We start from the raw sequence: 25,622 nt of genomic DNA, 5'->3' as shown, positions 1-25,622 counted from the left end.
AAAAATTAGGATACAAAATTATAACTGGTGACATTACAAACATGAATAAAATCGACGGAGATAAGCAGTAATAAAGGTTGCTGTTGGGGGAGGTGGGAAACAAGTGTAATATTTTTCTTTTGCATTTCTTTTAACATTATTTGCTGAGGTTGGAAAGAAAAGGGGAGGCTGAGCTGTTTGTCATCATTCTCTCATATACTGTGAGCTCTTCAAGGCCAAGGATTTTGTTAAACTTACATTTATATCTCCAGTAAATAGGACAATACATAGGCATTTATTAGTCAGTACATTGTTGATGGATGAAATAAAGGATAGAGGCTATAAAGAGTTTAATGGTTCTTGATAGGTAAAGCAAACAGCTTCTAATCCAAATTTAAGGAGTACCTGAACTCCACAGGCCTGTAATTAGCTAGAAGCACCAAAGCCATGAGGAAGGTGGATGATCAAGCACTTACTTGTTAAACTGGTAATCAGTGCCTTTGACAAACTTAAGCTTCTCCAAAGGCACACCAATGCTCTCCAGCATTGCCTTGATCACATTCTCATAGTAGCTGGTTCTGAGTTCTAGAAGTTCCCACGGGGCTTTCATGTTATCCAGATATGCGTGAAGATCCGCAAACAGAATTGTTACCTGGACATAAGGGACATCAAAATGTGAATTTGCCCTGAATCCCGCTGTGCCAAAAGCCTACTCCTGGATCTTTCCTTTCAGTGAAACAATAAACCCTAACTTTTTGGCTTACAAAAAAAAAAAAAAAAAAAGGATGAATTTGTTCAAGTAGCCTCACCCCATTGTCAAGTTGCTCTTCTGGCTGTTCCCCAAGGACAACTGCTTGGCTTATGGCATTAGTCCTTACCTCACAATCTGCCTTCAGGAAGTCTGCGATCTTAGATATCGGCACAAAGTAAGCCACATGTGGCTTGCCTGTGGTTGCCGTTCCCCAGTAAACTTTAAGTTCCCGCTCCTTCAGTATCTCCTTCAGCTTCTCTTCTCCTAGAACCTCCTGTTGTAGAAACAGAAAAGCAGTTCAATGCTGGTACCCCACCTTGGTCAGAGCTGGTGATGAGTTTAGCATCCTTTACTCTAGGACAAGAAAGGCAAAGGCATGTACCAGCAGGGATCCAGGCCCACAGCCAGCAGGGAGGCCCAGCTATGCTCTCAATGCTGATTGAGAGCCAACCTAATTTGGTGCTGCTACTAGTACCACTCCAGTGAAATGATGGTGATGATGGAGTGATGGTGATGATGGAGGAGTGTGGTGGCGTGTGTACGTATGTCACTAACCATACTCCCCTAACCACATCTTCCTTTCCAGCTCCCTCTAACACTCTCCTTCCTTTCACAACCAAACTTCTTGAAATGGTTGTTTTCTTGTTCTGGTCTTCATTTCCTTATCTCCCATCCTATCCAAATTCCATACCCCCATCAAACCACTGAAAATGCTCTTCCTAAGATGTCCTCTATGTTACTAAAATCAATGAATACTTTTTAGCCCTCACTCTCTCCATGAAACACCCTCTTCTTTTGGTCTCTTTTATTACAATATGTTGGTTTCCCTCCTACTTTTCTGGCTACTGGGTCTCAGATTTCTTTGCTGCTGCTACTCATCATTATATATTAGCAATCCTTAAGGCTCTAGCCTCTTCTTTCTCTACATTTTCTCTAAGTGACCCCGTTCAGTTTCTTCAATTATTACTCATGAGCTAGAACTCCCCAATCTCTTGCCTATACCTATGTATAGAATGATGTACTTGTTAACACAGTTAAATTCAATCTCAACATATTCAAGCTTAAACTCATGTTCTCCCCACCCCCACCTCATTCTCTATCTTTTTCATTTATAGTTTAACTCCTACTTTAACAGATGGAACTGTCATTCACCAAGCTGCTTAAGCCACTCCAAAGCAGTTCTTAAATTCTCCTACATCTATCTGCCTTTACACCATCACCCTAATCCAGGCCACCATCCAGATAACACAAGAATTACTGTAATAGCCTCATATATTTATCTTTGTTCCCTCCAATCCATGCTGCAAAAAGTAGCCAGAGACAAAGTCTCTTGAGGGATGGGAGAAAGAATATGGAACTATTAAACCTTACCATCAGGGAATCCCCTAATACTGTGTCAAACTTTAAGGACATCCAAATCAATAGGCCATGCCCTCAATCCTGAAGCTTACTCTTGTGAAGCTTATGTAGGTAGCGGAGAAGCTTAACCTACCTATAGGCAAGCCTAAGAGATACCTCTGGAGGACCTCTGTTGTTGCTCAGATGTGGTCTCACTCTCTCTAAGCCCAACTCTGCAAGTGAAATCATCGTCCTCCCCCCTATGTGGGACATGACATCCAGGGGTGAAAGTCTCCCTGGCAATGTGGGAGATGACACCCAGGGATGAATCCAGCCCTGACACCATGGGATCAACAATTTCATCTTGACCAAAAGGGAGGAAAGAAGTGTAACAAATAAAGTATTAGTGGCAGAAAGAGTTCAAATAGAGTCAAGAGGGTACTCTGGAGGTTGCTTTTATGCAAGCTTCAGTTAGACATTGCTACCTATCATAACTTGTCAAACCCCAACGAGGACCGTTCCAGCCAATCCTAAAGAACACCTAGGACAATATATAAGATTCCACAAGGGTTCCAGGCACTAGAATAACTTTCCAGAAACCTACAACCTCCAGATGGGTCCCTGGTCCAGAAAAGTCCTGCAACCTAGAGGACCCAGCCTCTCCAGAACATCAGATAGTTCCATCTCCCTACCCCATATTAGTGACAGACCCTTTCAATATCAAAAATTTAGAATTGCCATAGCCCAAACATGCCTAAAGAGAGGGGTGGAAAGATTAAAGGTGATGATGGAGTTTTACAGTGAAGATATGAAATATGTTCTATAACTAATTGTTAGGCTATGCTTTGAAATGTATTGTTTTTTTTGTATATATGTTATTTTTCACAAAAAAAAGAAGGAAAAAAGTCAATTGTGATGATAAAAAAATATTTAAGCCTTCTAGCCTCCTATATTCCAGAGCAGCTAGAAGGAAAAATCTGAGAGGATCATATGATAACCCATGACAAATTCTCGGATCTGTCCTGTAACTATTTGCTGAAGAATGCTTTGAAAACTATTGCTTTTTTATTTCTTTGCTTTGTATATATGTTATACTATACAATAAGAAAGTTTTTTTTTTAAAAAAAGGTAGCCAGAGAGGGCAGTGCGACAGTGGCTCAGTGGCAGAATTCTTGCCTGCCATGCCAGAGATCCGGGTTTGATTCCTGGTGCCTGCCCATGCCAAAAAAAACGTAGCCACAGAGATCTTCACCCAGAATTTGATTAACTCATACCCCTGTTTCAGACCTTTAAGGGGGCAAAATGGCAGAGTAGGAAGTCCTACAGATCATTTCTCCACAATAACAATGATTGAGCTGGAAAAAGAGATTAGAGTTAATCAGCTCAAAATTGTGGAACCTAATTGGACTTTTAGGACAACCATGGGAATGCTGGAAGAAGTAAAAGGCTGCTGAGCTTTCACGTCTTTGTGAGTGCACGTGTAACCCAGTGACCATCCTTCACTCCTCTGCCCCACAGTGGCTGCTGCAGAATTGGCAGCCGACATTCTGGGAAAGGTCAAGTGGAGCCAAGGTGGGCAGAGGAAATCTTGCCCTCCAGATAGTTGGGGTTACAAGTCAGACTGGTGGATCTATGAGGGACCAGGGCAGACACTAGCCTCTGATTTGGCCTTCTTGGCAGCAGCAGCTTCCAGCTTCCAACTGGCATCTATCAGGAAACTTAAAGAATCGGTGTACGTTCTTTTTTTGGGGGGTGGGAGTGGGGGTCTGGTGGATCCCTGAGGGACTAGCTCAGACACTAGCCTCAGTTTCAGCAGCAATGGGTTCTTACCTACATCTCCTGGGACACTTACAGAGGTAGTGTTCATTATTTATTTATTTAGTGAAATTCATGTCAGCTCATTGGATTACTACAGTGGTAAAGAAATAGAAAGTTCATACAATAAAATTAAGGAATTAATACTCTGCAAAATAATTTAGAAAAGTCAAACATGGGCAGTTTCAGTCCTCAAGAGTGAAAATCACAAGTCCTTAAAGACTGAGGAGTAAGAGAACTATTATTTTCAGAGTTACTATTATATAATACTTGGAATGTTTAGTTCTCAATAAAAAATTATAAAACATACAAAAGACAAGAAAGTATGGCCCACTCACAGGAAAAAAAGAATTAGAAACTATCATGGAGGAAGTCCAGTCACTGGAAATAATAATCAAAGATCTTAGATCAATTTTCTTAAATAGGATCAATGAACTAAAGGAAAACATGGACATAAGGAAGATGATACATGAACTAAATGAGAATTTCAATAGAGACAGAAGTTATAAAGATGAATCAAGTAGAAATCTGGGAGCTAAGGAATTCAATAACTGAAATGAAAAATTCAATAAAGGGGTTCAATAGCAGATAGGAGCAGGCAGTAGAGAGGATCAGCAAATTTCCTCAACAAAATACTAGCAACCTAAATTCAACATCATGGTAAAAACATCAGACACTCTGACTATAGTGGGATTTATCCCAGGAATGCAAAGCTGGTTCAACAAAAAAAATCATTAAATGTAACATATCACGTTAATAGAATAAAGGACGAAAACACACACAATCATCACAATAGACAAGTGTATTAGTCAAGGTTCTCTACAGAAACAGAACCAACAGGAGATATCTGTAAATATGAGATTTATAAAGGTGTCTCATGCAACCATGGGAATGACAGAGTCCAAAACCTGCAGGCAGGCTGTGAAGCTGGAAGCTTCTGATGAAGGGTCTAGACAAACTCCATAGGAGAGGCTCGCTGGCTAAAGAAGCAGTGAAAAAATCTCTCTTCTCCCTTAAATGACTTCAACTGATTAGATTATCTTGGTGGTAGGAAGCGTGCCTTAGTTGATCTCAGATGTTATCAGCCACAGATGCAATCAACTGATTGATAATTTAATATAACAGCCTTCTGGTTTATCAACCAGCCATGAAATATCTTTGCAACAACAGTCAGGCCAGTGCTTGCCTGACCAGACAACTGGGCATCGTCACCTGGCTAAGGTGACATTGGAACCTAACCATCACCAAAGTAAAATGTATATGACAAAATTCAACACCTATATATGATTTAAAAACAAAGAACAGTAGGAATAGAAGGGACTTTCTCCATATGATAAAGACCATTCATGTAAAACCCACAACCAACATCATACTCAATGGTAAAAGACTGAAAACTCTCTCCAAGATTTGGAAGAAGACAAGGATTTTCCCTTTCACCACTGATAGTCAAAATTATACTAGAAGTTTGAGCCAGAGCAATTAAGCAAGAAAAAGAAATAAAAGGCATCCAAATTACAAAGGAAGAAGTAAAACTATCTCTGCAGATCACATTATCCTATACGTAGAAAATTTCAAAGAATCCACTAGAAAACTACTAGAACTAATAAATTCAGCAATGGAGCAGGGCACAAGATCCACATGCAAAAATCAGTTCTGTTTTTATACACTAGCAATGAGCAATCCAAACAGAAAATTAAAACAATGCTACTTACGATAGCACTTAAGTGAATAAAATATCAAAGAGTAAATTTAATCAAGGAGGTGAAAAACTTGTGCACTGAAAACTACAAAACAATGCTGAAAGAGATTAAAGAAGACCTAAGGCCAATGGAATACAATTAAGAGTCCAGGAATAGATGTACACATCTATGGCAAATTGAATTTTGATAAGGCTGCTGTATTAGTTAGGGTTCTCTAGAGAAACAGAATCAACAGGAAATATTCGTAAATATAAAATTTATAAAAGTATCTCACGTAACCATGGAAACATAGAGTCCAAAATCTGTGGAGCAGGCTGTGAAGCTGACGATTCCAATGGAGGGTCTGGACGAACTCCACAGCAGAGGCTAGCTGGCGAAGCAGGAAAAAAGCCTGTCTCTTCTGAATCCTCCTTAAAAGGCTTCTAGTGATTAAATTAAGCATTACTCATTAAAGAAAAGACTCCCCTTGGCTGATTACAAATGGGATCAGCAGTAGATGTAGCCAACATGATCACGATTTAATTCAATGAAATGTCCTCATAGCAAAAGACAGGCCAGTACTTGCCCAACCAGACAACTGACCAAGTTGACACATGAACCTGACCATGACAGCTGCCAAATACATATAATGGGGAAAATATAGTCTATTCAACAACTGGTGCTGGGACAACTAGATTTCATCACGTAAAGAACGAAGTCAGACCTCTACCTCGTATCTATATAAAAATTAACTTAAAATTGATCAGCAACCTAAATAGAAGGGCTAAAACCTTAAAACTCTTAGACGAAAACATACGGTAAATCTTCATAACCTCAGATTTAGCAATTAATTCTTAGGTATGATACCAAAAGCATGAGCAACAAAAGAAACAGATAAATTAGACTTCATCCAAATTAAAAATTTCTTTGTATCAAACCACATTATTAAGAAAGTGAAAAAACAAATTGTAGAATGGGAGAAAATAGCTGCAAATTATATACCTGGTAAGCGCTTAATATCCAGACTATATATAAAAATTCCTACAACTCAACAATAAAAAGATAAACAACCCAATTAAAAAATGGCTCCTCCCCCTCCTGCTCCGGCCACTCTCCAACCACCACGGTGCCCTCTTCCCCCGCCTTCACCAGCTCCTCCACCACCAGCCTCTACAGCCTTGCCGCCCTCACCTTTCCTCCTCCAGAACAGCTACTGGGGGAGTGGAGATAATACAGAGCAGCTCCCGGAGCCACGAGGGAGATCAAAGGGACGGCGTACCCCATCCTGGAACTGCTGACTGTCTGGGAGAACCAGCTCTGGTGAGATCACCAAGGGGCACGGGCTTTCCTGGGTGGGACGGCAAGCGACCGGAGTCCCTCCCTTCCACCTTCCCAGGCCAGCTGGTAGAATTGGACAGGCGGTCCCCTTAGGCCGCGGCGGCTGGTGCCCCCACCACACGAGGCCCCCCGGAACAACTGAGATAGTTGGGTCAGAAATCCCCAGACTGCGGAGAACAGTGACCGGGGGATCCCTTCCAAACACGTGACTCCCCCGTCGGCTGGGAATAGTGCACTCTCCCAGGCTGCGACAGCTGGCGCCCTCCCGCCACGCTTGGTGCCCCGGGCCGACTAGCTAATTCGGCCGGACGCTCTCCCGTGCTGCGGCGGCCGGCGACCCTCCCTGCATTCGGAACCCCAGGCTGGCTGGCATTCTTCCAAGACGCTTCGGCTGCCGAACCTCCCCTACGGTGAGAATTTTCCAGAGTTAAAGGACCCACAGCAACTTTAACTGGTGGAACCCGTAGACAAACGTGTGCCACGAGCGCCACCTACTGGGCAGGATAAGAAAAACAGAACCCAGAGATTGCACAGAAAAATCTTTCAACCTGTGGGGTCGAACACCCAGGGAAATCTGACTAAATGCCCAGACGCCAGCAGAAGATAACGGATCACGCTCAGAAAATTGAACATATGGCCCAGTCAAACGAAGAAACCAATAATTCAAATGAGATACAGGAGCTGAAACAACTAATGCTGAATATACGAACAGAAATGGAAAACCTCTTCAAAAACGAAATCGATAAATTGAGGGAGGACATGAAGAAGACATGGGCTGAACATAAAGAAGAAATAGAAAAACTGAAAAAACAAATCACGGAACTTATGGAAGTGAAAGATAAAGTAGAAAAGATGGAAAAAACAATGGATACCTACAATGACAGATTTAAAGAAACAGAAGATAGAATTAGTGATTTGGAGGATGAAACATCTGAATTCCAAAAAGAAACAGAAACTATCCGGAAAAGAATGGAAAAATTTGAACAAGGTATCAGGGAACTCAAGGACAATGTGAACCGTACAAATATACGTGTAGTGGGTATCCCAGAAGGAGAAGAGAAGGGAAAAGGAGGAGGAAAACTAATGGAAGAAATTATCACTGAAAATTTCCCAACTCTTATGAAAGACCTAAAATTACAGATCCAAGAAGTGCAGCGCACCCCAAAGAGATTAGACCCAAATAGGCATTCTCCAAGACACTTACTAGTTAGAATGTCAGAGGTCAAAGAGAAAGAGAGGATCTTGAAAGCAGCGAGAGAAAAACAATCCGTCACATACAAGGGAAACCCAATAAGACTATGTGTAGATTTCTCAGCAGAAACCATGGAAGCTAGAAGACAGTGGGATGATATATTTAAATTACTAAAAGAGAAAAACTGCCAGCCAAGACTCCTATATCCAGCAAAATTGTCCTTCAAAAATGAGGGAGAAATTAAAACATTCTCAGACAAAAAGTCACTAAGAGAATTTGTGACCAAGAGACCAGCTCTGCAAGAAATACTAAAGGAAGCACTAGAGTCAGAACCGAAAAGACAGAAGAGAGAGACATGGAGAAAAGTGTAGAAAGAAGGAAAGTCAGATATGATATATATAATACAAAAGGCAAAATGGTAGAGGAAAATATTATCCAAACAGTAATAACTCTAAATGTCAATGGACTGAATTCCCCAATTAAAAGACATAGACTGGCAGAATGGATTAAAAAACAGGATCCTTCTATATGCTGTCTACAGGAAACACATCTTAGACCCAAAGATAAATATAGGTTGAAAGTGAAAGGTTGGGAAAAGATATTTCATGCAAATAACAACCAGAAAAGAGCAGGAGTGGCTATACTAATATCCAACAAGTTAGACTTCAAATGTAAAACAGTTAAAAGAGACAAAGAAGGACACTATATACTATTAAAAGGAACAATTAAGCAAGAAGACATAACAATCATAAATATTTACGCACCGAACCAGAATGCCCCAAAATACGTGAGGAATACACTGCAAACACTGAAAAGGGAAATAGACACACATACCATAATAGTTGGAGACTTCAATTCACCACTCTCATCAACGGACAGAACATCTACACAGAGGATCAATAAAGAAATAGAGAACCTGAATATTACTATAAATGAGCTTGACTTAACAGACATTTATAGGACATTACATCCCACAACAGCAGGATACACCTTTTTTTCAAGTGCTCATGGATCATTCTCAAAGATAGACCATATGCTGGGTCACAAAGCAAGTCTTAACAAATTTAAAAATATTGAAATCATACACAACACTTTCTCGGATCATAAAGGAATGAAGTTGGAAATCAATAACAGGCGGAGTGCCAGAAAATTCATAAATACATGGAGGCTCAACAACACACTCTTAAACAACAAGTGGGTCAAAGAAGAAATTGCAAGAGAAATTAGTAAATACCTAGAGGCAAATGAAAATGAAGACACAACATATCAAAACTTATGGGATGCAGCAAAGGCAGTGCTAAGAGGGAAATTTATTGCCCTAAATGCCTTTATCAGAAAAGAAGAAAAGGCAAAAATGCAGGAATTAACTGTCCACTTGGAAGAACTGGAGAAAGAACAGCAAACTAATCCCAAAGCAAGCAAAAGGAAAGAAATAACAAAGATCAGAGCAGAAATAAATGAAATTGAAAACATGAAAACAATAGAGAAAATCAATAAGACCAGAAGTTGGTTCTATGAGAAAATCAACAAGATTGATGGGCCCTTAGCAAGATTGACAAAAAGAAGAAGAGAGAGGATGCAAATAAATAAAATTAGAAATGAAAGAGGAGACATAACTACTGACCTCACAGAAATAAAGGAGGTAATAACAGGATACTATGAACAACTTTACGCTAAAAAATACAACAATTTAGATGAAATGGACAGGTTCCTGGAAAGACATGAACAACCAACTTTGACTCAAGAAGAAATAGACGACCTCAACAAACCAATCACAAGTAAAGAGATTGAATTAGTTATTCAAAAGCTCCCTAAAAAGAAAAGTCCAGGACCAGACGGCTTCACATGTGAATTCTATCAAACATTCCAGAAAGAATTAGTACCTACTCTCCTCAAACTGTTCAACATAATTGAAGTGGAGGGAAAACTACCTAATTCATTCTATGAAGCCAACATCACCCTCATACCAAAACCAGGCAAAGATATTACAAAAAAAGAAAACTACAGACCAATCTCTCTAATGAATACAGATGCAAAAATTCTCAATAAAATTCTAGCAAATCGTATCCAACAACACATTAAAAGAATTATACATCATGACCAAGTAGGATTCATCCCAGGTATGCAAGGATGGTTCAACATAAGAAAATCAATTAATGTAATACACCATATCAACAAATCAAAGCAGAAAAATCACATGATCATCTCAATTGATGCAGAGAAGGCATTTGACAAGATTCAACATCCTTTCCTGCTGAAAACACTTCAAAAGATAGGAATACAAGGGAACTTTCTTAAAATGATAGAGGGAATATATGAAAAACCCACAGCTAATATCATCCTCAATGGGGAAAAATTGAAAACTTTCCCCCTAAGATCAGGAACAAGACAAGGATGTCCACTATCACCACTATTATTCAACATTGTGTTGGAAGTTCTAGCCAGAGCAATTAGGCAAGAAAAAGAAATACAAGGCATCAAAATAGGAAAGGAAGAAGTAAAACTATCACTGTTTGCAGACGATATGATACTATATGTAGAAAACCCAGAAAATCCACAACAAAATTAATAGAGCTAATAAATGAGTACAGCAAAGTAGCAGGCTACAAGATCAACATTCAAAAATCTGTAGCTTTTCTATACACTAGTAATGAACAAGCTGAGGCGGAAATCAAGAAACGAATCCCATTTACAATCGCAACTAAAAGAATAAAATACCTAGGAATAAATTTAACCAAAGAGACAAAAAACCTGTATAAAGAAAACTACAAAAAACTGTTAAAAGAAATCACAGAAGACCTAAATAGATGGAAGGGCATACCGTGTTCATGGATTGGAAGACTAAATATAGTTAAGATGTCAATCCTACCTAAATTGATTTACAGATTCAATGCAATACCAATCAAAATCCCAACAACTTATTTTTCAGAAATAGAAAAACCAATAAGCAAATTTATCTGGAAGGGCAGGGTGCCCCGAATTGCTAAAAACATCTTGAGGAAAAAAAACGAAGCTGGAGGTCTCGCGCTGCCTGACTTTAAGGCATACTATGAAGCCACAGTGGTCAAAACAGCATGGTATTGGCATAAAGATAGATATATCGACCAATGGAATCGAATAGAGTGCTCAGATATAGACCCTCTCATCTATGGACATTTGATCTTTGATAAGGCAGTCAAGCCAACTCACCTGGGACAGAGCAGTCTCTTCAATAAATGGTGCCTAGAGAACTGGATATCCATATGCAAAAGAATGAAAAAAGACCCATCTCTCACACCCTATACAAAAGTTAACTCAAAATGGATCAAAGATCTAAACATTAGGTCTAAGACCATAAAACAGATAGAGGAAAATGTTGGGAAATATCTTATGGATCTTACAACTGGAGGCGGTTTTATGGACCTTAAACCTAAAGCAAGAGCACTGAAGAAGGAAATAAATAAATGGGAACTCCTCAAAATTAAACACTTTTGTGCATCAGAGAACTTCATCAAGAAAGTAGAAAGACAGCCTACACAATGGGAGACAATATTTGGAAACGACATATCAGATAAAGGTCTAGTATCCAGAATTTATAAAGAGATTATTCAACTCAACAACAAAAAGACAGCCAACCCAATTACAAAATGGGAAAAAGACTTAAACAGACACCTACCAGAAGAAGAAATACGGATGGCCAAGAGGCACATGAAGAGATGCTCAATGTCCCTGGCCATTAGAGAAATGCAAATCAAAACCACAATGAGATATCATCTCACACCCACCAGAATGGCCATTATCAACAAAACAGAAAATGACAAGTGCTGGAGAGGATGCGGAGAAAGAGGCACACTTATCCACTGTTGGTGGGAATGTCAAAGGGTGCAACCACTGTGGAAGGCAGTTTGGCGGTTCCTCAAAAAGCTGAATATAGAATTGCCATACGACCCAGCAATACCATTGCTAGGTATCTACTCAAAGGACTTAAGGGCAAAGACACAAACGGACATTTGCACACCAATGTTTATAGCAGCATTATTTACAATTGCAAAGAGATGGAAACAGCCAAAATCTCCATCAACAGAAGAGTGGCTAAACAAACTGTGGTATATACATACGATGGAATATTATGCAGCTTTAAGACAAGATAAACTTATGAACCATGTAATAACATGGATGGACCTAGAGAATATTATGCTGAGTGAATCCAGCCAAAAACTAAAGGACAAATACTGTATGGTCCCACTGATGTGAACGGACATTCGAGAATAAACTTGAAATATGTCATTGGTAACAGAGTTCAGCAGGGGTTAGAAACAGGGTAAGACAATGGGTAATTGAAGCTGAAGGGATACAGACTGTGCAACAGGACTAGATACAAAAACTCAAAAATGGACAGCACAATAATACCTAATTGTAAAGTAATCATGTTAAAATACTGAATGAAGCTGCATCTGAGCTATAGGGTTTTTTTTGTTTTTGTTTGCTTGTTGGTTTGTTTGTTGTTGTTGTTTTTTACTATTACTACTACTTTTATTTCTTTTCTTTATATTAACATTTTATATCTTTTTCTGTTGTGTTGCTAGTTCCTCTAAACCGATGCAAATGTACTAAGAAACAATGATCATGCATCTATGTGATGATGTTGAGAATTACTGAGTGCATATGTAGAATGGTATGATTTCTAAATGTTGTGTTAATTTCTTTTTTTTTTTTTTCCGTTAATAAAAAATAAAAAATAAAAAAAAATATAAAAAAATAAAAAAAAAAAAAAAACAGTTAGAGGAAAATGTAGGGAGATATCTTATGGATCTTACAACTGGAGGTGGTTTTATGGACCTTAAACCTAAAGCAAGAACACTGAAGAAGGAAATAAATAAATGGGAGTTCCTCAAAATTAAACACTTTTGTGCATCAAAGAACTTCATCAAGAAAGTAGAAAGACAGCCTACACAATGGGAGACAATATTTGGAAACGACATATCAGATAAAGGTCTAGTATCCAGAATTTATAAAGAGATTGTTCAACTCAACAACAAAAAGACAGCCAACCCAATTACAAAATGGGAAAAAGACTTAAACAGACACCTACCAGAAGAAGAAATACGGATGGCCAAGAGGCACATGAAGAGATGCTCAATGTCCCTGGCCATTAGAGAAATGCAAATCAAAACCACAATGAGATATCATCTCACACCCACCAGAATGGCCATTATCAACAAAACAGAAAATGACAAGTGCTGGAGAGGATGCGGAGAAAGAGGCACACTTATCCACTGTTGGTGGGAATGTCAAAGGGTGCAACCACTGTGGAAGGCAGTTTGGCGGTTCCTCAAAAAGCTGAATATAGAATTGCCATACGACCCAGCAATACCATTGCTAGGTATCTACTCAAAGGACTTAAGGGCAAAGACACAAACGGACATTTGCACACCAATGTTTATAGCAGCGTTATTTACAATTGCAAAGAGATGGAAACAGCCGAAATCTCCATCAACAGAAGAGTGGCTAAACAAACTGTGGTATATACATACAATGGAATATTATGCAGCTTTAAGACAAGATAAACTTATGAACCATGTAATAACATGGATGGACCTAGAGAATATTATGCTGAGTGAATCCAGCCAAAAACTAAAGGACAAATACTGTATGGTCCCACTGATGTGAACGGACATTCGAGAATAAACTTGAAATATGTCATTGGTAACAGAGTTCAGCAGGAGTTAGAAACAGGGTAAGACAATGGGTAATTGAAGCTGAAGGGATACAGACTGTGCAACAGGACTAGATACAAAAACTCAAAAATGGACAGCACAATAATACCTAATTGTAAAGTAATCATGTTAAAATACTGAATGAAGCTGCATCTGAGCTATAGGGTTTTTTTTGTTTTTGTTTGCTTGTTGTTTTGTTTGTTGTTGTTGTTTTTTACTATTATTACTACTTTTATTTCTTTTCTTTATATTAACATTTTATATCTTTTTCTGTTGTGTTGCTAGTTCCTCTAAACCGATGCAAATGTACTAAGAAACAATGATCATGCATCTATGTGATGATGTTAAGAATTACTGAGTGCATATGTAGAATGGTATGATTTCTAAATGTTGTGTTAATTTCTTTTTTTTTTTTCTTTCTTTCCATTAATAAAAAAATAAAAAAAATAAAAAAAAAAATGGGCAAAGGGGGCGGTACAACGGTGGCTCAGTGGCAGAATTCTTGCCTGTGATGCCAGAGACTTGGGTTAAATTCCTGGTGCCTGCCCATGTAAAAAAAAAAAAAGGCAAAGGACTTTAATAGACATTATTCCACAGAAGATATGCAAATGATCATGAAAAGATGCTCACCATTATATGCCATTAAGGAAATGCAAATGAAAACCATAATAAAATACCACTTCACACCTACAAGGATGGTTATTTTTTTTAAGTGGAAAATAAGTATTGGAGAAGATAAAGAAAAATCAGAACCCCTATACATTGCTAGTGGGAATGTAAAATGGTGTAGCCACTGTGAAACGCAGTATGGAAGTTCCTTAAAATGTTATACATATTTTGGAGGAATGAAAATGTTCTACAGTTGATTGTGGTGATGAGTGCATAACTATGTGATGATACTGGGAATCACTGATGGTATACTTTGGAAGGACTGTATGGTGTGTGAATACATCTCAATAAAAGTGCATTAAAAAAAGTTAAATATAGAATTACTATATGACCTGGCAATTTCACTCCCAGGTATATACCCTAAGGAAATGAAAACAGGACTCAAACAGATGTCTGTAAACCAATATTCATAGCAACATTATTCACAATAGCTAAAAACTGGAAAAAAACTGAATATCCATTAATAAATGAATGTATGAACAAAATATGGTACATACTCAAAATGGAATATTATTCAACTATAGAAAGCAATGAAGTTCTGATATATGCTAGAACATAGATGAACCTTGAAAATATTATGCTGAATGAAATCAGTAGGCACAAAAGGACAAATGTTGTAGGATTCCACTTATATTAAATACACAGAAATAGCCAATTGGAAGAGACAGAAAGTAGATCAGAGGTTACCAGGAGCCTGCGGAAGGTGAGCAAGGGAAGTTGTTGCTTGGTGGGTACATAGTATTCGTAAATTTTAGGAATAAAAAAAAAATGGCACGCTAAAGAGCTGCAGAACAAACACCCTTTAATAAATTCCTCTGGCCTAAGACACTATTGGAACAATTTTAGAAGGCCAGTGTGCCCCTGATAAAAGTTCTTATTATTTCTTCAGAGAGTGGTTTGGGGAGGCTGTTAGAAACCATGTTAGACAGAAACTGTTTTGCTAGTTTGAACTATCTAGTAGGAGGTCTTGTTAGAATCCTCTGCTCCAACTCTGTTGGAGGCTGACCCTCCATCCTCTAGGGCCCCTGACTATTTGGGCACTTTCCCAGAGGAAAGGTCATATCACTAAGCCTTTTAAACGTGAGTGAACTCCACTAGCTTTGTGCATCCTTTGAACCGAACCAGTAGTATTTATTGACTGGCTAGATAAAAAAAGAACTGGTGGCTAAGGGTAAGCTTGCAAATAAGACCAAGCTGTTAGTGGAAACAACCCAAATGCCCATCAACTGATGAATGGATAAACAAAAGCAGTATATACATATAATGCAATATTATTCAACCATAAAAAGGATCAATAACATGGATGAACACTGAAAATCTTAGGCTTTGAAAGGAGCCAGACACAAAAGACAAATACTGCATGATTTCATGTACATAGAAATATCAAAAACAGGCACATCTATAGAGACAGAAGATAGATCAGTGTTTCCCTAGGACTGGGGGACAACAGATTGGGGGATGACTGCTAATGTGTACCAGTTTTCTTTTCGGGGTGATGAAAATGTTCTGGAACTGGACAGCAGTGATGGTTGCACAACTCTGTGAATATACTAAAAATCACTAAATTGTACGCATTAAAAGAGTAAATTTTATAGTGAAATCTTACAAAAAAAAAAAAAAAAAGAACAAGCTGTGACCCAACTAATGTATCACTCCATTTAGAATAAAGTCCGATTTTAAACATAGTCTACAAGGCCCTCAAGTGACTTGATCCCTACCTACCCCTCTTAAACAAATAAGTAAGTAAAATGTGTAGTGCGTCAGATGGTGATAAGTACTACAGAGGGGAGAAAAAAGTGTGTGGGAGGAGTCAGTTTTGGTGGCAAGGGATTTGCTATATAAATAAAGTGGTCAGGAAAGACCTCCCTGGTAAAGTGACAATAATCAGAAGCCTAAAAGAGTTGAGGCACTGATGAACACAGATATTTATAAAATGCTTGATCTGCACTTTGTTCACTCTACTCCAGTTAAATTAGCCTTTCCTCTGATCCACAATGCCCCGCCCCACCCCGGGTCTTGGCATTACTGTTCCGTCTCCCTAACATGCTCGTCCCTCTATTCTTCTGGTTCACTCCTATTTCAGCAATTCCTGGCAACGGTGGGAACTGTGAAAAACACACGTGGAGTGAAGGGGTGAACTGCATCTTCAAGGGCACAGTTTAGAGGTCACTTCCTCAGGGAAGCCCTCCCTGGCAAGCCTTGCCCCCTTTCCTTATTGCCTTTCAAAGCACCACCTACAATTCCTGCCGGTATTTGCTTCAATTGTAATGAGGTGTTCATATTACGGGCCATTTTTAACGTCTGATCCCCTCAGTAGAAGTTGCATGAGGGCAGGAACCTGACGTATTCCCTAGCGCCTAGCACTGCGCCTGGCACATAATGGGGTGGGTGGGGGTCTTAGAATGACAGCCTGGCTCCAACACAAGATAACTGCAAGGAGATGAGCCCACTGTGATTTCCGTGGCACCCAGTTGCCTATTGACCAAATGATCAACCGGCAGTAAGGACTGCAGCCTCCCAGAGCTGCACAGGCGCGGAATCCCTGACCCCACAACACTTCAGACCGGTCGGGGGCTCAAGATCACTGGTCCTCGGGCTCCCAGCCCCCATCTGCGCCGTTCCAACCCGGAGGCCCGACCTGCAGATTGCGCGTGATAAGGTGCAGCTTCTCCTCAGGGCTCAGAGCATCCCCCATTGCTCCGGTGTCACTGTCTCGTGTGTCCAGACCAGTACCCCTTAGACTCGCCGCTGCCGCCGCCGCCGCCGCCGCCGCGTGGGGAGAACTGTCACGCGGGTTCAGCCGGGTTGCATCAGCTGAGCTCGTCGCTCGGCTTGTTTGACCTGGGCACTTCTCTACCCGGAGGCGACCCGGAAAGAGTCAGGAACAGTAGAGAGTCGAGCAGCTCGATGAGACTGGAAGGGGTGGAGTCAGAAGGCAGGGTAGGCGGTACGGGGGGCGGGGTTGCGGAGCTGCGCCTGGCGCGGGCGAGGCAGAACCCACCCAGAGGCGGGGCAGTCTCCTGCCAATCACCGTTTGTTCCCCCCACCCCAACCTGGCGGTGGCCAGGCTGCCTCTGGGTGGGGGAGGTCGGGCGATAAAATGGCGCAGGGGGTGGAGTGAGGTACAGACGCTCGCCCAGGCTTCGGCCCGTTTTTCGGAGGTGAAGAGCGGGAGGGACTAGGGGCTCGGCATTCCTCTGTTGAGAGGGGGATGGGGTCGCCTGTTGCTTCAACTAGGCCCCCGGCACGCCGTCCACCCCACTGAGGGGTTGGTAGGCCCTCGCCCAGCTGGGAGAAGGGCTCGCTCTCATTCCGGAGGTGATGGCGGCGGGAGGGGGTGCGGGAAGGGGGGATGTCCCTGTTTCCCACTCCCACGTCAGCGGGCTATAGATGCCCCTCACCCTGCTGAGGAAAAGGGAGGCTGTCTGGTCACCTGAGACGCGCGGGGAGCCATATCCGTACTCCCTGCTCAGTGGGGGCAGGGGGAAACGATGTGTAGGGCGGTGGGTATTGTCTCTCTCCCCCGCGCCACTTGTGGAGAAGGGTGTTGCTAGGAGAGGATCGCGGTCTTACCGCTGCGCCTTGCGGGTGGGGGAGGGAGAGGATGACACCCTTCCCCGGAGAGCTGGGGGCCTCACCCCAGCTGAGGAGTGGGTGTGGGATCTACGGGGAGATGGGCGCCCCGCCCTGGCCTCAGGAGGGGCCGGTTTTGCCCGCGCTGTGAAAGGGGTGGAGAGAAAGCCCGCGCTTCTCCCGCCTGCTTCGGGAGGCGGGAATTCTAGGTCTTCTCAGCGAAGAGGAGTGCGAAGGCCTGGACCAAGGGCGATGCCTACCGAGGTGGTTGCATTCCTGAGCGAGAGCTGGAGGCGGCCGTTAGTATTCTTCGAGGGTGAAGCCTTGGGTCACCCTTCTTCTTGGTCCTTAAGGACCAGAGGTTTCATGAGTTCCTTCCTGAGGGAGGGCAGTTGCACCCTCATGGTGGGCCCACGAAAGGGTCAAGAAGTGCTTAAATTATCCCCCGGCTGGCCTAAAAAAAAAACTCCCTCCCAGTTTCTTACGGATTTGTTAGACGTTCCAAGCTTTAGCAGACCTGTCTAATAATTTTTCAGAAAAAAAAAATCTTTTTAAAAATAAACTTGTTATTGCAATTTAGTAATACCTGTCCTCCATGCCTGTGTGGAAAGAGAGCCTTGGCCCCCTGATCAAGTGAAATACCTAAAGCAGAGATTTCCAGTCCCGGTTTTTTCCATCTTACTGTGTTTCCAGTTCCCTCAAAGGGAGTTGCATAAATCTTACAGGTAATTTCTGTTCACTTTGATTTTTTAAACATGCGGGTTTTGTGGTGTGATTACAAAGCACTTGAGTGCCATTTGTGCTATGCCTGGGTCTTTTGTGCTGTATGCTTCTCATGTATAAATATATGGAAAGGTTGAAAATCAAAGGCCAATGGGGAAGTGCTGTCCATTGGAAATAATCCTTGTCCTTGACCATATCTGTCAGTCCCATCCTAAGGGTCTTGGTTTTAGAGCCTCAGAAGAGGGATATATATGGTGTTGTGTCTGGTTTGCAATTTTAGTGACCTGAATAAAATAGGGCTTTGTGTTCTAAGGCAGTAGGTTTTCTGAGGTAAGATAAAAATAGAAAGGGAACCAGTTTCTGAGGTTGCTACCAGGAGGTTAGAGAACAGAGAGAGGGGGTGGTAAACTGAAGTGTGAAGAAGGGGGTGGACAGGTGAGAGAGATGTAGAAGGACAGAATAGGGTCACAGAAGGGATGGGGAGCAGAGGAATTAAGAGAATTGGGAGATGGGGAAGATGTATTTCCCTTAAAGATAAAGGGGTCCTCATATTTTGAGTGGAGGTTACAAAGCAAGTGCCAAGAAAGGAAGGTGAGGGTGAATTAGCAGACAGAAGTATTCGAGCTGTCTTGTGGAACTTCACTTTAGAACTTAAATTTTATATGAATTTTATCCCTTGCAAATTCATTAATATCAACTTTCATTAGTATAGGACTTTTAGAGTGCTTTTATAAACGTCTTGTGATTCCTGTTATAATTTATGTTTGAAGTTAATGAATAATCCCTTTTTTTTTTCAGGTGAGTATCCTCATGTCTACTGAGGTTGAGACTTCAATCCAATTGCTGAGGTCTCTGAATTTTAGTCCAGTGCCTCTATACAAGATTAATTTGCAGAATTTGCCTGATATTTCAGGTGTCTATCCAGCCTAGTCTTTAATTTAGTGATAGTGTGGTTGAGCTCTGGGTTACATTGGAAGAAAATACAGTTTACTTGATCAATTCTAAACTAGCAGGCACTAGGGAAGTTCCCCTACTCATAGTTTAGCATTCTTTTTTCCTCCCGTTCCTATGCTTCTTTTCAGACTCTTCAGGGGTTGGGGAGCTGATAAGTTGGGATGAAATAATAACTACAGCTACCACTTATTTAGTTCTTACATTGTGCTTATAATGTGCTAATGGTTTGTGTTCATGATTTCATTTAATTCTTGCAACAACCCGATGAGGTAGGTCATAACAATGATCCCTATTTTATAGAACATTTGAGACTTCAGAATGTAATGTCTTTCTCACTGACTAATTATAAAAGGTTTTTATAAATATTTTAAGCATATACAAATTATAGAGGTAACAAAATAATGAATATCATTATATATACTCTTCAGATTTTTTCTTGTTAATATTGATGTCTTTTTAAAGAAATAAAACATTACAGATAGAATTGAAATTAATTATATCCCTTTGCCATTCTACTCCCTTCTCGCCACCGGAGGTAATTACAATCCTGAAAGTGGTGTTTCTCATTCCCATACATGTTTTTATAATTTTATACATACACACATCCATAAGCAATATATGTTTTTATTTCTCCCAACAAACAAATTGCAAGGAAAAAAATGGATGGGGAATCTATGGGTTAAAAGACTTACATGACATGTCAGCTGATTGCAACATGTGGATCTTATTTGGGTACTGTTTTTTTTTTTAAATTGTAAAGAATGTGAAGGTTGTGAAGAATTATTGGTCCTATATATAAATAGTAAATTTTTAAATAATGATGTTTTTCTTTTGCTGAGGTTTGGGCCAAGGGTTATTTTTTTTTTTAATTGTAAAAAATAAATAAATAACATGAGAATTGGAAAGCTGAACTGGATTTTTTTAAATATTAAATTCTTATTATTTACAGATGAAATGTCTATATGTGAATTGAAAGTATATAAAATATCTGAATGCGATTATGTCCAGGATTTGCTTCAGAATAATAGTAAAGGGGAAAATGGATGGGGCAAGATTAGCTAGGGGCTGATAATTGAGTATGAAGAAGTTCATTGTACAGTTCTGTTATTTTGTATATGTTTTAAATTCTCTATAATAAAAATTGTTTTTTAAATGAGGAGATAAAATTGCCAAGAGGATGAGTTGTGCAAGTAAAAATTATATTTACATGATATTGTTTTGCATGCTCTCTTCTATGAGAGAAGTTCAGAAGAGCTAGCTCTGAACCCCTAGATGTCATTTGACATAGGAACTGATTGCAGTGGTTGTGAAGAATTATTGGTCCTATGTATAAACAGTAAATTTTTAAATAATGATGTTTTTTTTCTGCTGAGCTTTGGGCTAAGGGTTATTTCTCATGTGCTACCATTTTACCTGGGAGGCCTGAAGAAGGAAGCCTTCCATGCATTGTAAAGTGGCTTAGATAATTTTTGCTGTGAGACCAAAAGCACTCTTCATTCTCTACATCTTCCCTTATATGTTAGAGATTGTACTGAATTTAGAAGCCTGAGTTTAGATTCTTGTGCTCTGCCATTTGCTGACAAACCCTGGGCAAATCTATCACAAAGATGATAGAAAAAACATTGCCTTTGGAATTAGACCTGGTTTTGGATCCTTGTTCTGGCATTATTAGATGTGTATATTTGGTGAGTTACTTAAAGCCTCTGAACTTTTAGTTTCCCAAGAGACAAATCTGTTGAGCTCTGTTTGCTTACGCGAGCTCTAGATTTTCTTGGACTAGACCTCTGAAGAAAATAGCCTAGAAATGGCTTCTAAGAAATATAGATGCTTAAACCCTGTGTCTGAGACACTTGTGTTTGACAAACAAAAACTTTCTTAAGTAAAGGAAAAAAATTTCCAAGAGTCATTTTTTTTTTTTTTTTTACTGCTGCCCAAAGATGTAACTTCTCTCAAAAAATCAGTCACTGGACTGAGAAATTAACTTTTCTCATCACAGAAGCACCTACTTCTATGCCTGAACTTTCTCATAATTGCATAGTGGTAAATCAAATAAAAAGTCTTAGCTTTAAATTTAAACACAATGGAAAGCTTGATTTCTTTAATAATATCAGTTATACAAGGTTGATTTGAGGGGTTAAATTAGAGTTGTAGAATATGTCTCACAGTGCCTGATTTACAATAGGTACTTAATAAATATTTCTCCCCTTTCCATCCCATCTTATTTCTAAGATGAGTAAATTTAACTAGATCTCTTCTAATTATAAAATTCTGTAATCTTTCTCTTTCCCCCTAACTCTTTCTCTAGTACTTTATTGTCCTTTTCCATTTTATATTGCCTCATATGGGTGCTTAACTTTCCATAATGTCTCCCTAGCAACACTCCATTCCTTAAGGGTGGGAACCATGTATTTCTCAGAAATCACAGAGACATGTTGTCTAAATGTTGTGTGATGATAATAGCTCTTAAGATGTCTACTGAAAGAATGCATGAATTAAAGCTAAGTTTCTGGGTACATTATAGAAGGTAGTAGGAAGGGAGAATTTATGGTTAAAAGGCTAAAATGAATTTCCCAAATTATTGAAGAATCTGAACTATTCTGAACTATTTAAGCATTTCTTACATATTCTTCGATTTTGATGTGTGATATGTGAAATGTCGGCTTTTAACTCCCTTGATCTAACCTTTCCAACTAGAAAGTGACTACTGATTAAGTCCATCATTAGCTTTATAAAAACTGATTTTCATTATACAAGTAATACATAAATATTGAAATAGGAGAATAAAATTATACTGATTAAAGTCTTCCCTTGATCTCTCCTTTTACCCCTGCATATTAAAACAGCTTCAGTTTTATATTTGTATCTTTCCCCAGAACTTTTCCATGTATTTATATTTTATCAAAAGTGAGACTTGTATGTGTAGGACTATGATTAACTTTTATATCTTGGTAGAATCTTAGGCGTTACCTAGTCCCCCTTCTCCATCTTTTGTCCATTTAGTAAGTGGGGAAACTAAGTCCAAGTGGTTAAGTGGCTTGCCCAAGTTATTAGAGCTAGAACCAAGACTATAATTCAGGCCCTTGGACTCCAAAGCCAGTATTGATCCTATTACAGCAAGGAATATTCTTACAAAAGTACAAATTGTTGGGAGGAAGAATACTAGTTCCTTGGTTGCATAATTTTTTTCTGTAAAGGTTTTTCTTTTATGTTCTTGACTCAAAATCCAACTTTCTGGTGTTAAGGAAAATCAAGATAAAATTAATAGGTGGAGCACCTTAAAGCACAATACAGTTTGACTTTGTAATTAGCAGAGTTGAAAGTGATGAAAAGATCCTCTAATTTTCTTTGTGCCTGCAGGAAGGTGGGCGTCAATCATTTTGACAAGTCTCCTGAAAGGAACAGCTAGCAGGAGCTGAAACCTCTTTCTATTTGGTCTCGTGGCAAAGGCAGAGATTGCTCCAGCAGCTCCACACAGTATGGAAGATAATTCTTTATCTTGTACTCTTAAAGTTTTTATTGTTTTTTTTTAATTTCAAAAGTAACATGTGTTTGTTTTTTTGAAAGTGTAAAATCTAAAGTTTACATTTTACAAAGATTTTACATGTATGTGGGGAGGTGTTGTTTTTAAACAAATATTTTAAACAAAAATGAGATAAATATGATACATATTCTTCTGCATCATGGATTTCATTCTATGATAATACATGCATAACTACTTCATTATGTTTTTAAACAGTTATAAAGTATTTCATAGCATAAATATGCCATGATTATACTGAACAGTTCTCCTGGTGATATGCATTGAGGTTTCTTCCAACATTTCGCTATTTTGAATGATTCTGCTTTGAATATCCTTGTATATGTATCCACGTGCATTTGGGCAGATACTTTTGTGGGATGAAATTCCAAAAATGAAATTACTGGGTCAAATGGTACTGCCAAGTTACTGTTCACAAAATATTGTGCTGACTTATACTCTCACTGATAATGAGTGTTTAGTTCTCCATATCTTCACCAACCCAGATTATCAGCCATCTTCATATCTTTCATTTGATAAGGAAAATTTCATATCATTGTTCTAACATGTATTTCCTTGCTTTTGGTAAAGTTAAATATTTTATTTTTCACCTTACAAGTCACAGTGCAAAGAATTTGAAATACTAGGACACCATCTCTGTGTTCAGCAGGTTGGATTGTATAAAGGTATTTACTGTTCCTCAATGAAACTGCCCTTTTTTTCTCCAGATATGACGTGCTCACTAGTGCCCTCAGAACAGTCTTCTGGTACCTCTCTCTTACCTAAAGACAGTGCCCCATTTTCATGGGGTTCCTTAGATGATGATGGATTGGATGACTCCTTGCTGGAGCTTTCTGAAGGAGAAGAAGATGATGGCCATTTCAGTTACACAGAGGAAGAGATTCAGGAGCTCTTGAAGGATGATGACCCATCAACTGAGCACTTTTCTTGGGGAAGGGAATTGCTTAAAGATGACGGTGGATACATTGAGAAGGGAGGGAGAGAGAATCAAATTCTGCTTGATGCTCCCCAAGAGAAAAATTCATTGCCCAACTTGGGACCAGTAGCTGAGACCCCTGACCTCTTGAGACTACCTCAATTAACTACATCAATTCCTCCTAAACCATTAAACAGACCCTTTGCACCAGAGAAGAATCTTATAAAGGTAACTGTTGTTGCACCATTTAATCCAACAGTTTGTGATGCTATGCTTGATAAGGATAAGACAGATTCACCCAAAGATACCAAAATTCCTTCCTCCCTTGAGAAAGATATGAGAGAAGATGGTTTTAGCCCAAATGAGAACAAACTTTGCACTGAATCTGAAGGGGTCAACCCCACTAACTCAACCTGTGATGGGCCCCCATTCCATTCTTCATTGAACGATAACTTTCAGCAGACTGTCTCTGATAAAAATACGTCTGACAGTAAGAAACCTACACCTGTATACTCTCAGACCTTGGATCACTCAGAGAGTCTTAATACAGGGTCATCCTGGAAAAATGGTGGATCACATAAATCAAGATATGAAACGAGGTTTCCTGTTGTTTCCAGTTCATCAGACAAAGTAAGTTCTATTATCAAGGTGAAGAGAAAAGTGAAATTACTTGATTCAGAAACAATATGGCAAGGTTATTAAGAGTAGGCTTTGTGGGCGGGCCACAGTGGCTTAGCAGGCAGAGCTCTCGCCTGCCATGCCAGAGACCCGGGTTCGATTCCCGGTGCCTGCCCATGCAAAAAAAAAAAAAAAAAAAGAGTAGGCTTTGTGTTTAGACAGTGAATTTTGTTCTGATTTCCTATTCACCCTCTTGGTGAGATTGGCAGCAGCTGGTTATTTAAATACACTTACAACCTGGGGGAGAAGGGTACAGCACCTCATGCAGGGCCACCTGGGAGTTTCATCTGGGAGTGTAGTAAACCAGCAGGTGCCTCTGGAGGAAGGCTTTGTAATAACAAGAGGGGGCCTAACTTCTGGTCCCTGTGGGAGGATGTGATTGGTTTGTGTAATTCCACTAGTTGACAGGGTACTGAAGTCCATTAGGTTGAAGACTAGGTGGAGTACAACTAGTTTGGCTGATAGGGGACCTAGCCAGATGGGGAGCATTTCTCCTTGGGTGGGGGGCATACCTGATGAGTAAGAGCCCTGTGAACCTCAAAGATATCAAGGGGGCACTTGAAATTTCACTTTTTAGAATACAGGTTGAATCCAGACTAGCAACCTTTGCGACCCTAGGCAAATTATTTAGCCTCTCTGTTCCCTCATTTTTCTTATCTATAAATAATAGTAAATAATATTTTATGGTATGGTATAATAAGGACTAAATAAAATAATGTATTTATGGTACCTTGTGTAAAAAACTTAAGATGATTATTTTATTATTACTTCTTCTTTCTTTGG

At 39.7% G+C, this 25,622-nt stretch overlaps 2 protein-coding genes across 11 annotated transcripts in view; one reads left to right on the top strand and one right to left on the bottom strand.

Moving 5' to 3' along the window:
• The window catches only part of YARS1 (tyrosyl-tRNA synthetase 1), an 88,757-nt gene extending 70,696 nt beyond the window's left edge, over positions 1–18,061 (bottom strand). Inside the window, exons 1-4 of one of the 3 annotated variants that reach the window (XM_077150432.1) lie at positions 17,891–17,997; positions 17,096–17,370; positions 858–1,004; positions 456–631 (exon numbers count right to left, since the gene is read on the bottom strand). In XM_077150432.1, coding sequence (XP_077006547.1) covers positions 456–631; positions 858–1,004; positions 17,096–17,152 — 380 coding nt within the window. In that variant the 5' untranslated portion in view covers positions 17,153–17,370; positions 17,891–17,997. Of the gene's footprint in view, positions 1–455; positions 632–857; positions 1,005–16,695; positions 16,821–17,095; positions 17,371–17,890 lie in introns of those variants that run through there. The other 2 variants (XM_077150434.1, XM_077150433.1) reach the window with 2 other exon arrangements.
• The window catches only part of S100PBP (S100P binding protein), a 45,605-nt gene continuing 36,827 nt past the window's right edge, over positions 16,845–25,622 (top strand). Inside the window, exons 1-5 of one of the 8 annotated variants that reach the window (XM_077150436.1) lie at positions 17,404–17,618; positions 18,611–18,755; positions 19,552–19,666; positions 23,065–23,181; positions 23,953–24,791. In XM_077150436.1, the coding sequence (XP_077006551.1) occupies positions 23,955–24,791 (837 nt within the window). In that variant the 5' untranslated portion in view covers positions 17,404–17,618; positions 18,611–18,755; positions 19,552–19,666; positions 23,065–23,181; positions 23,953–23,954. The other 7 variants (XM_077150438.1, XM_077150439.1, XM_077150437.1 and 4 more) reach the window with 7 other exon arrangements.

The sequence above is a fragment of the Tamandua tetradactyla genome, chromosome 2 (assembly GCF_023851605.1).
Source record: "Tamandua tetradactyla isolate mTamTet1 chromosome 2, mTamTet1.pri, whole genome shotgun sequence".
Classification (NCBI taxonomy): Eukaryota; Metazoa; Chordata; class Mammalia; order Pilosa; family Myrmecophagidae; genus Tamandua; species Tamandua tetradactyla.
The sequence above is the reverse complement of the archived record's forward strand: the minus strand, read 5'-3'. Positions and strand labels throughout refer to the sequence as shown.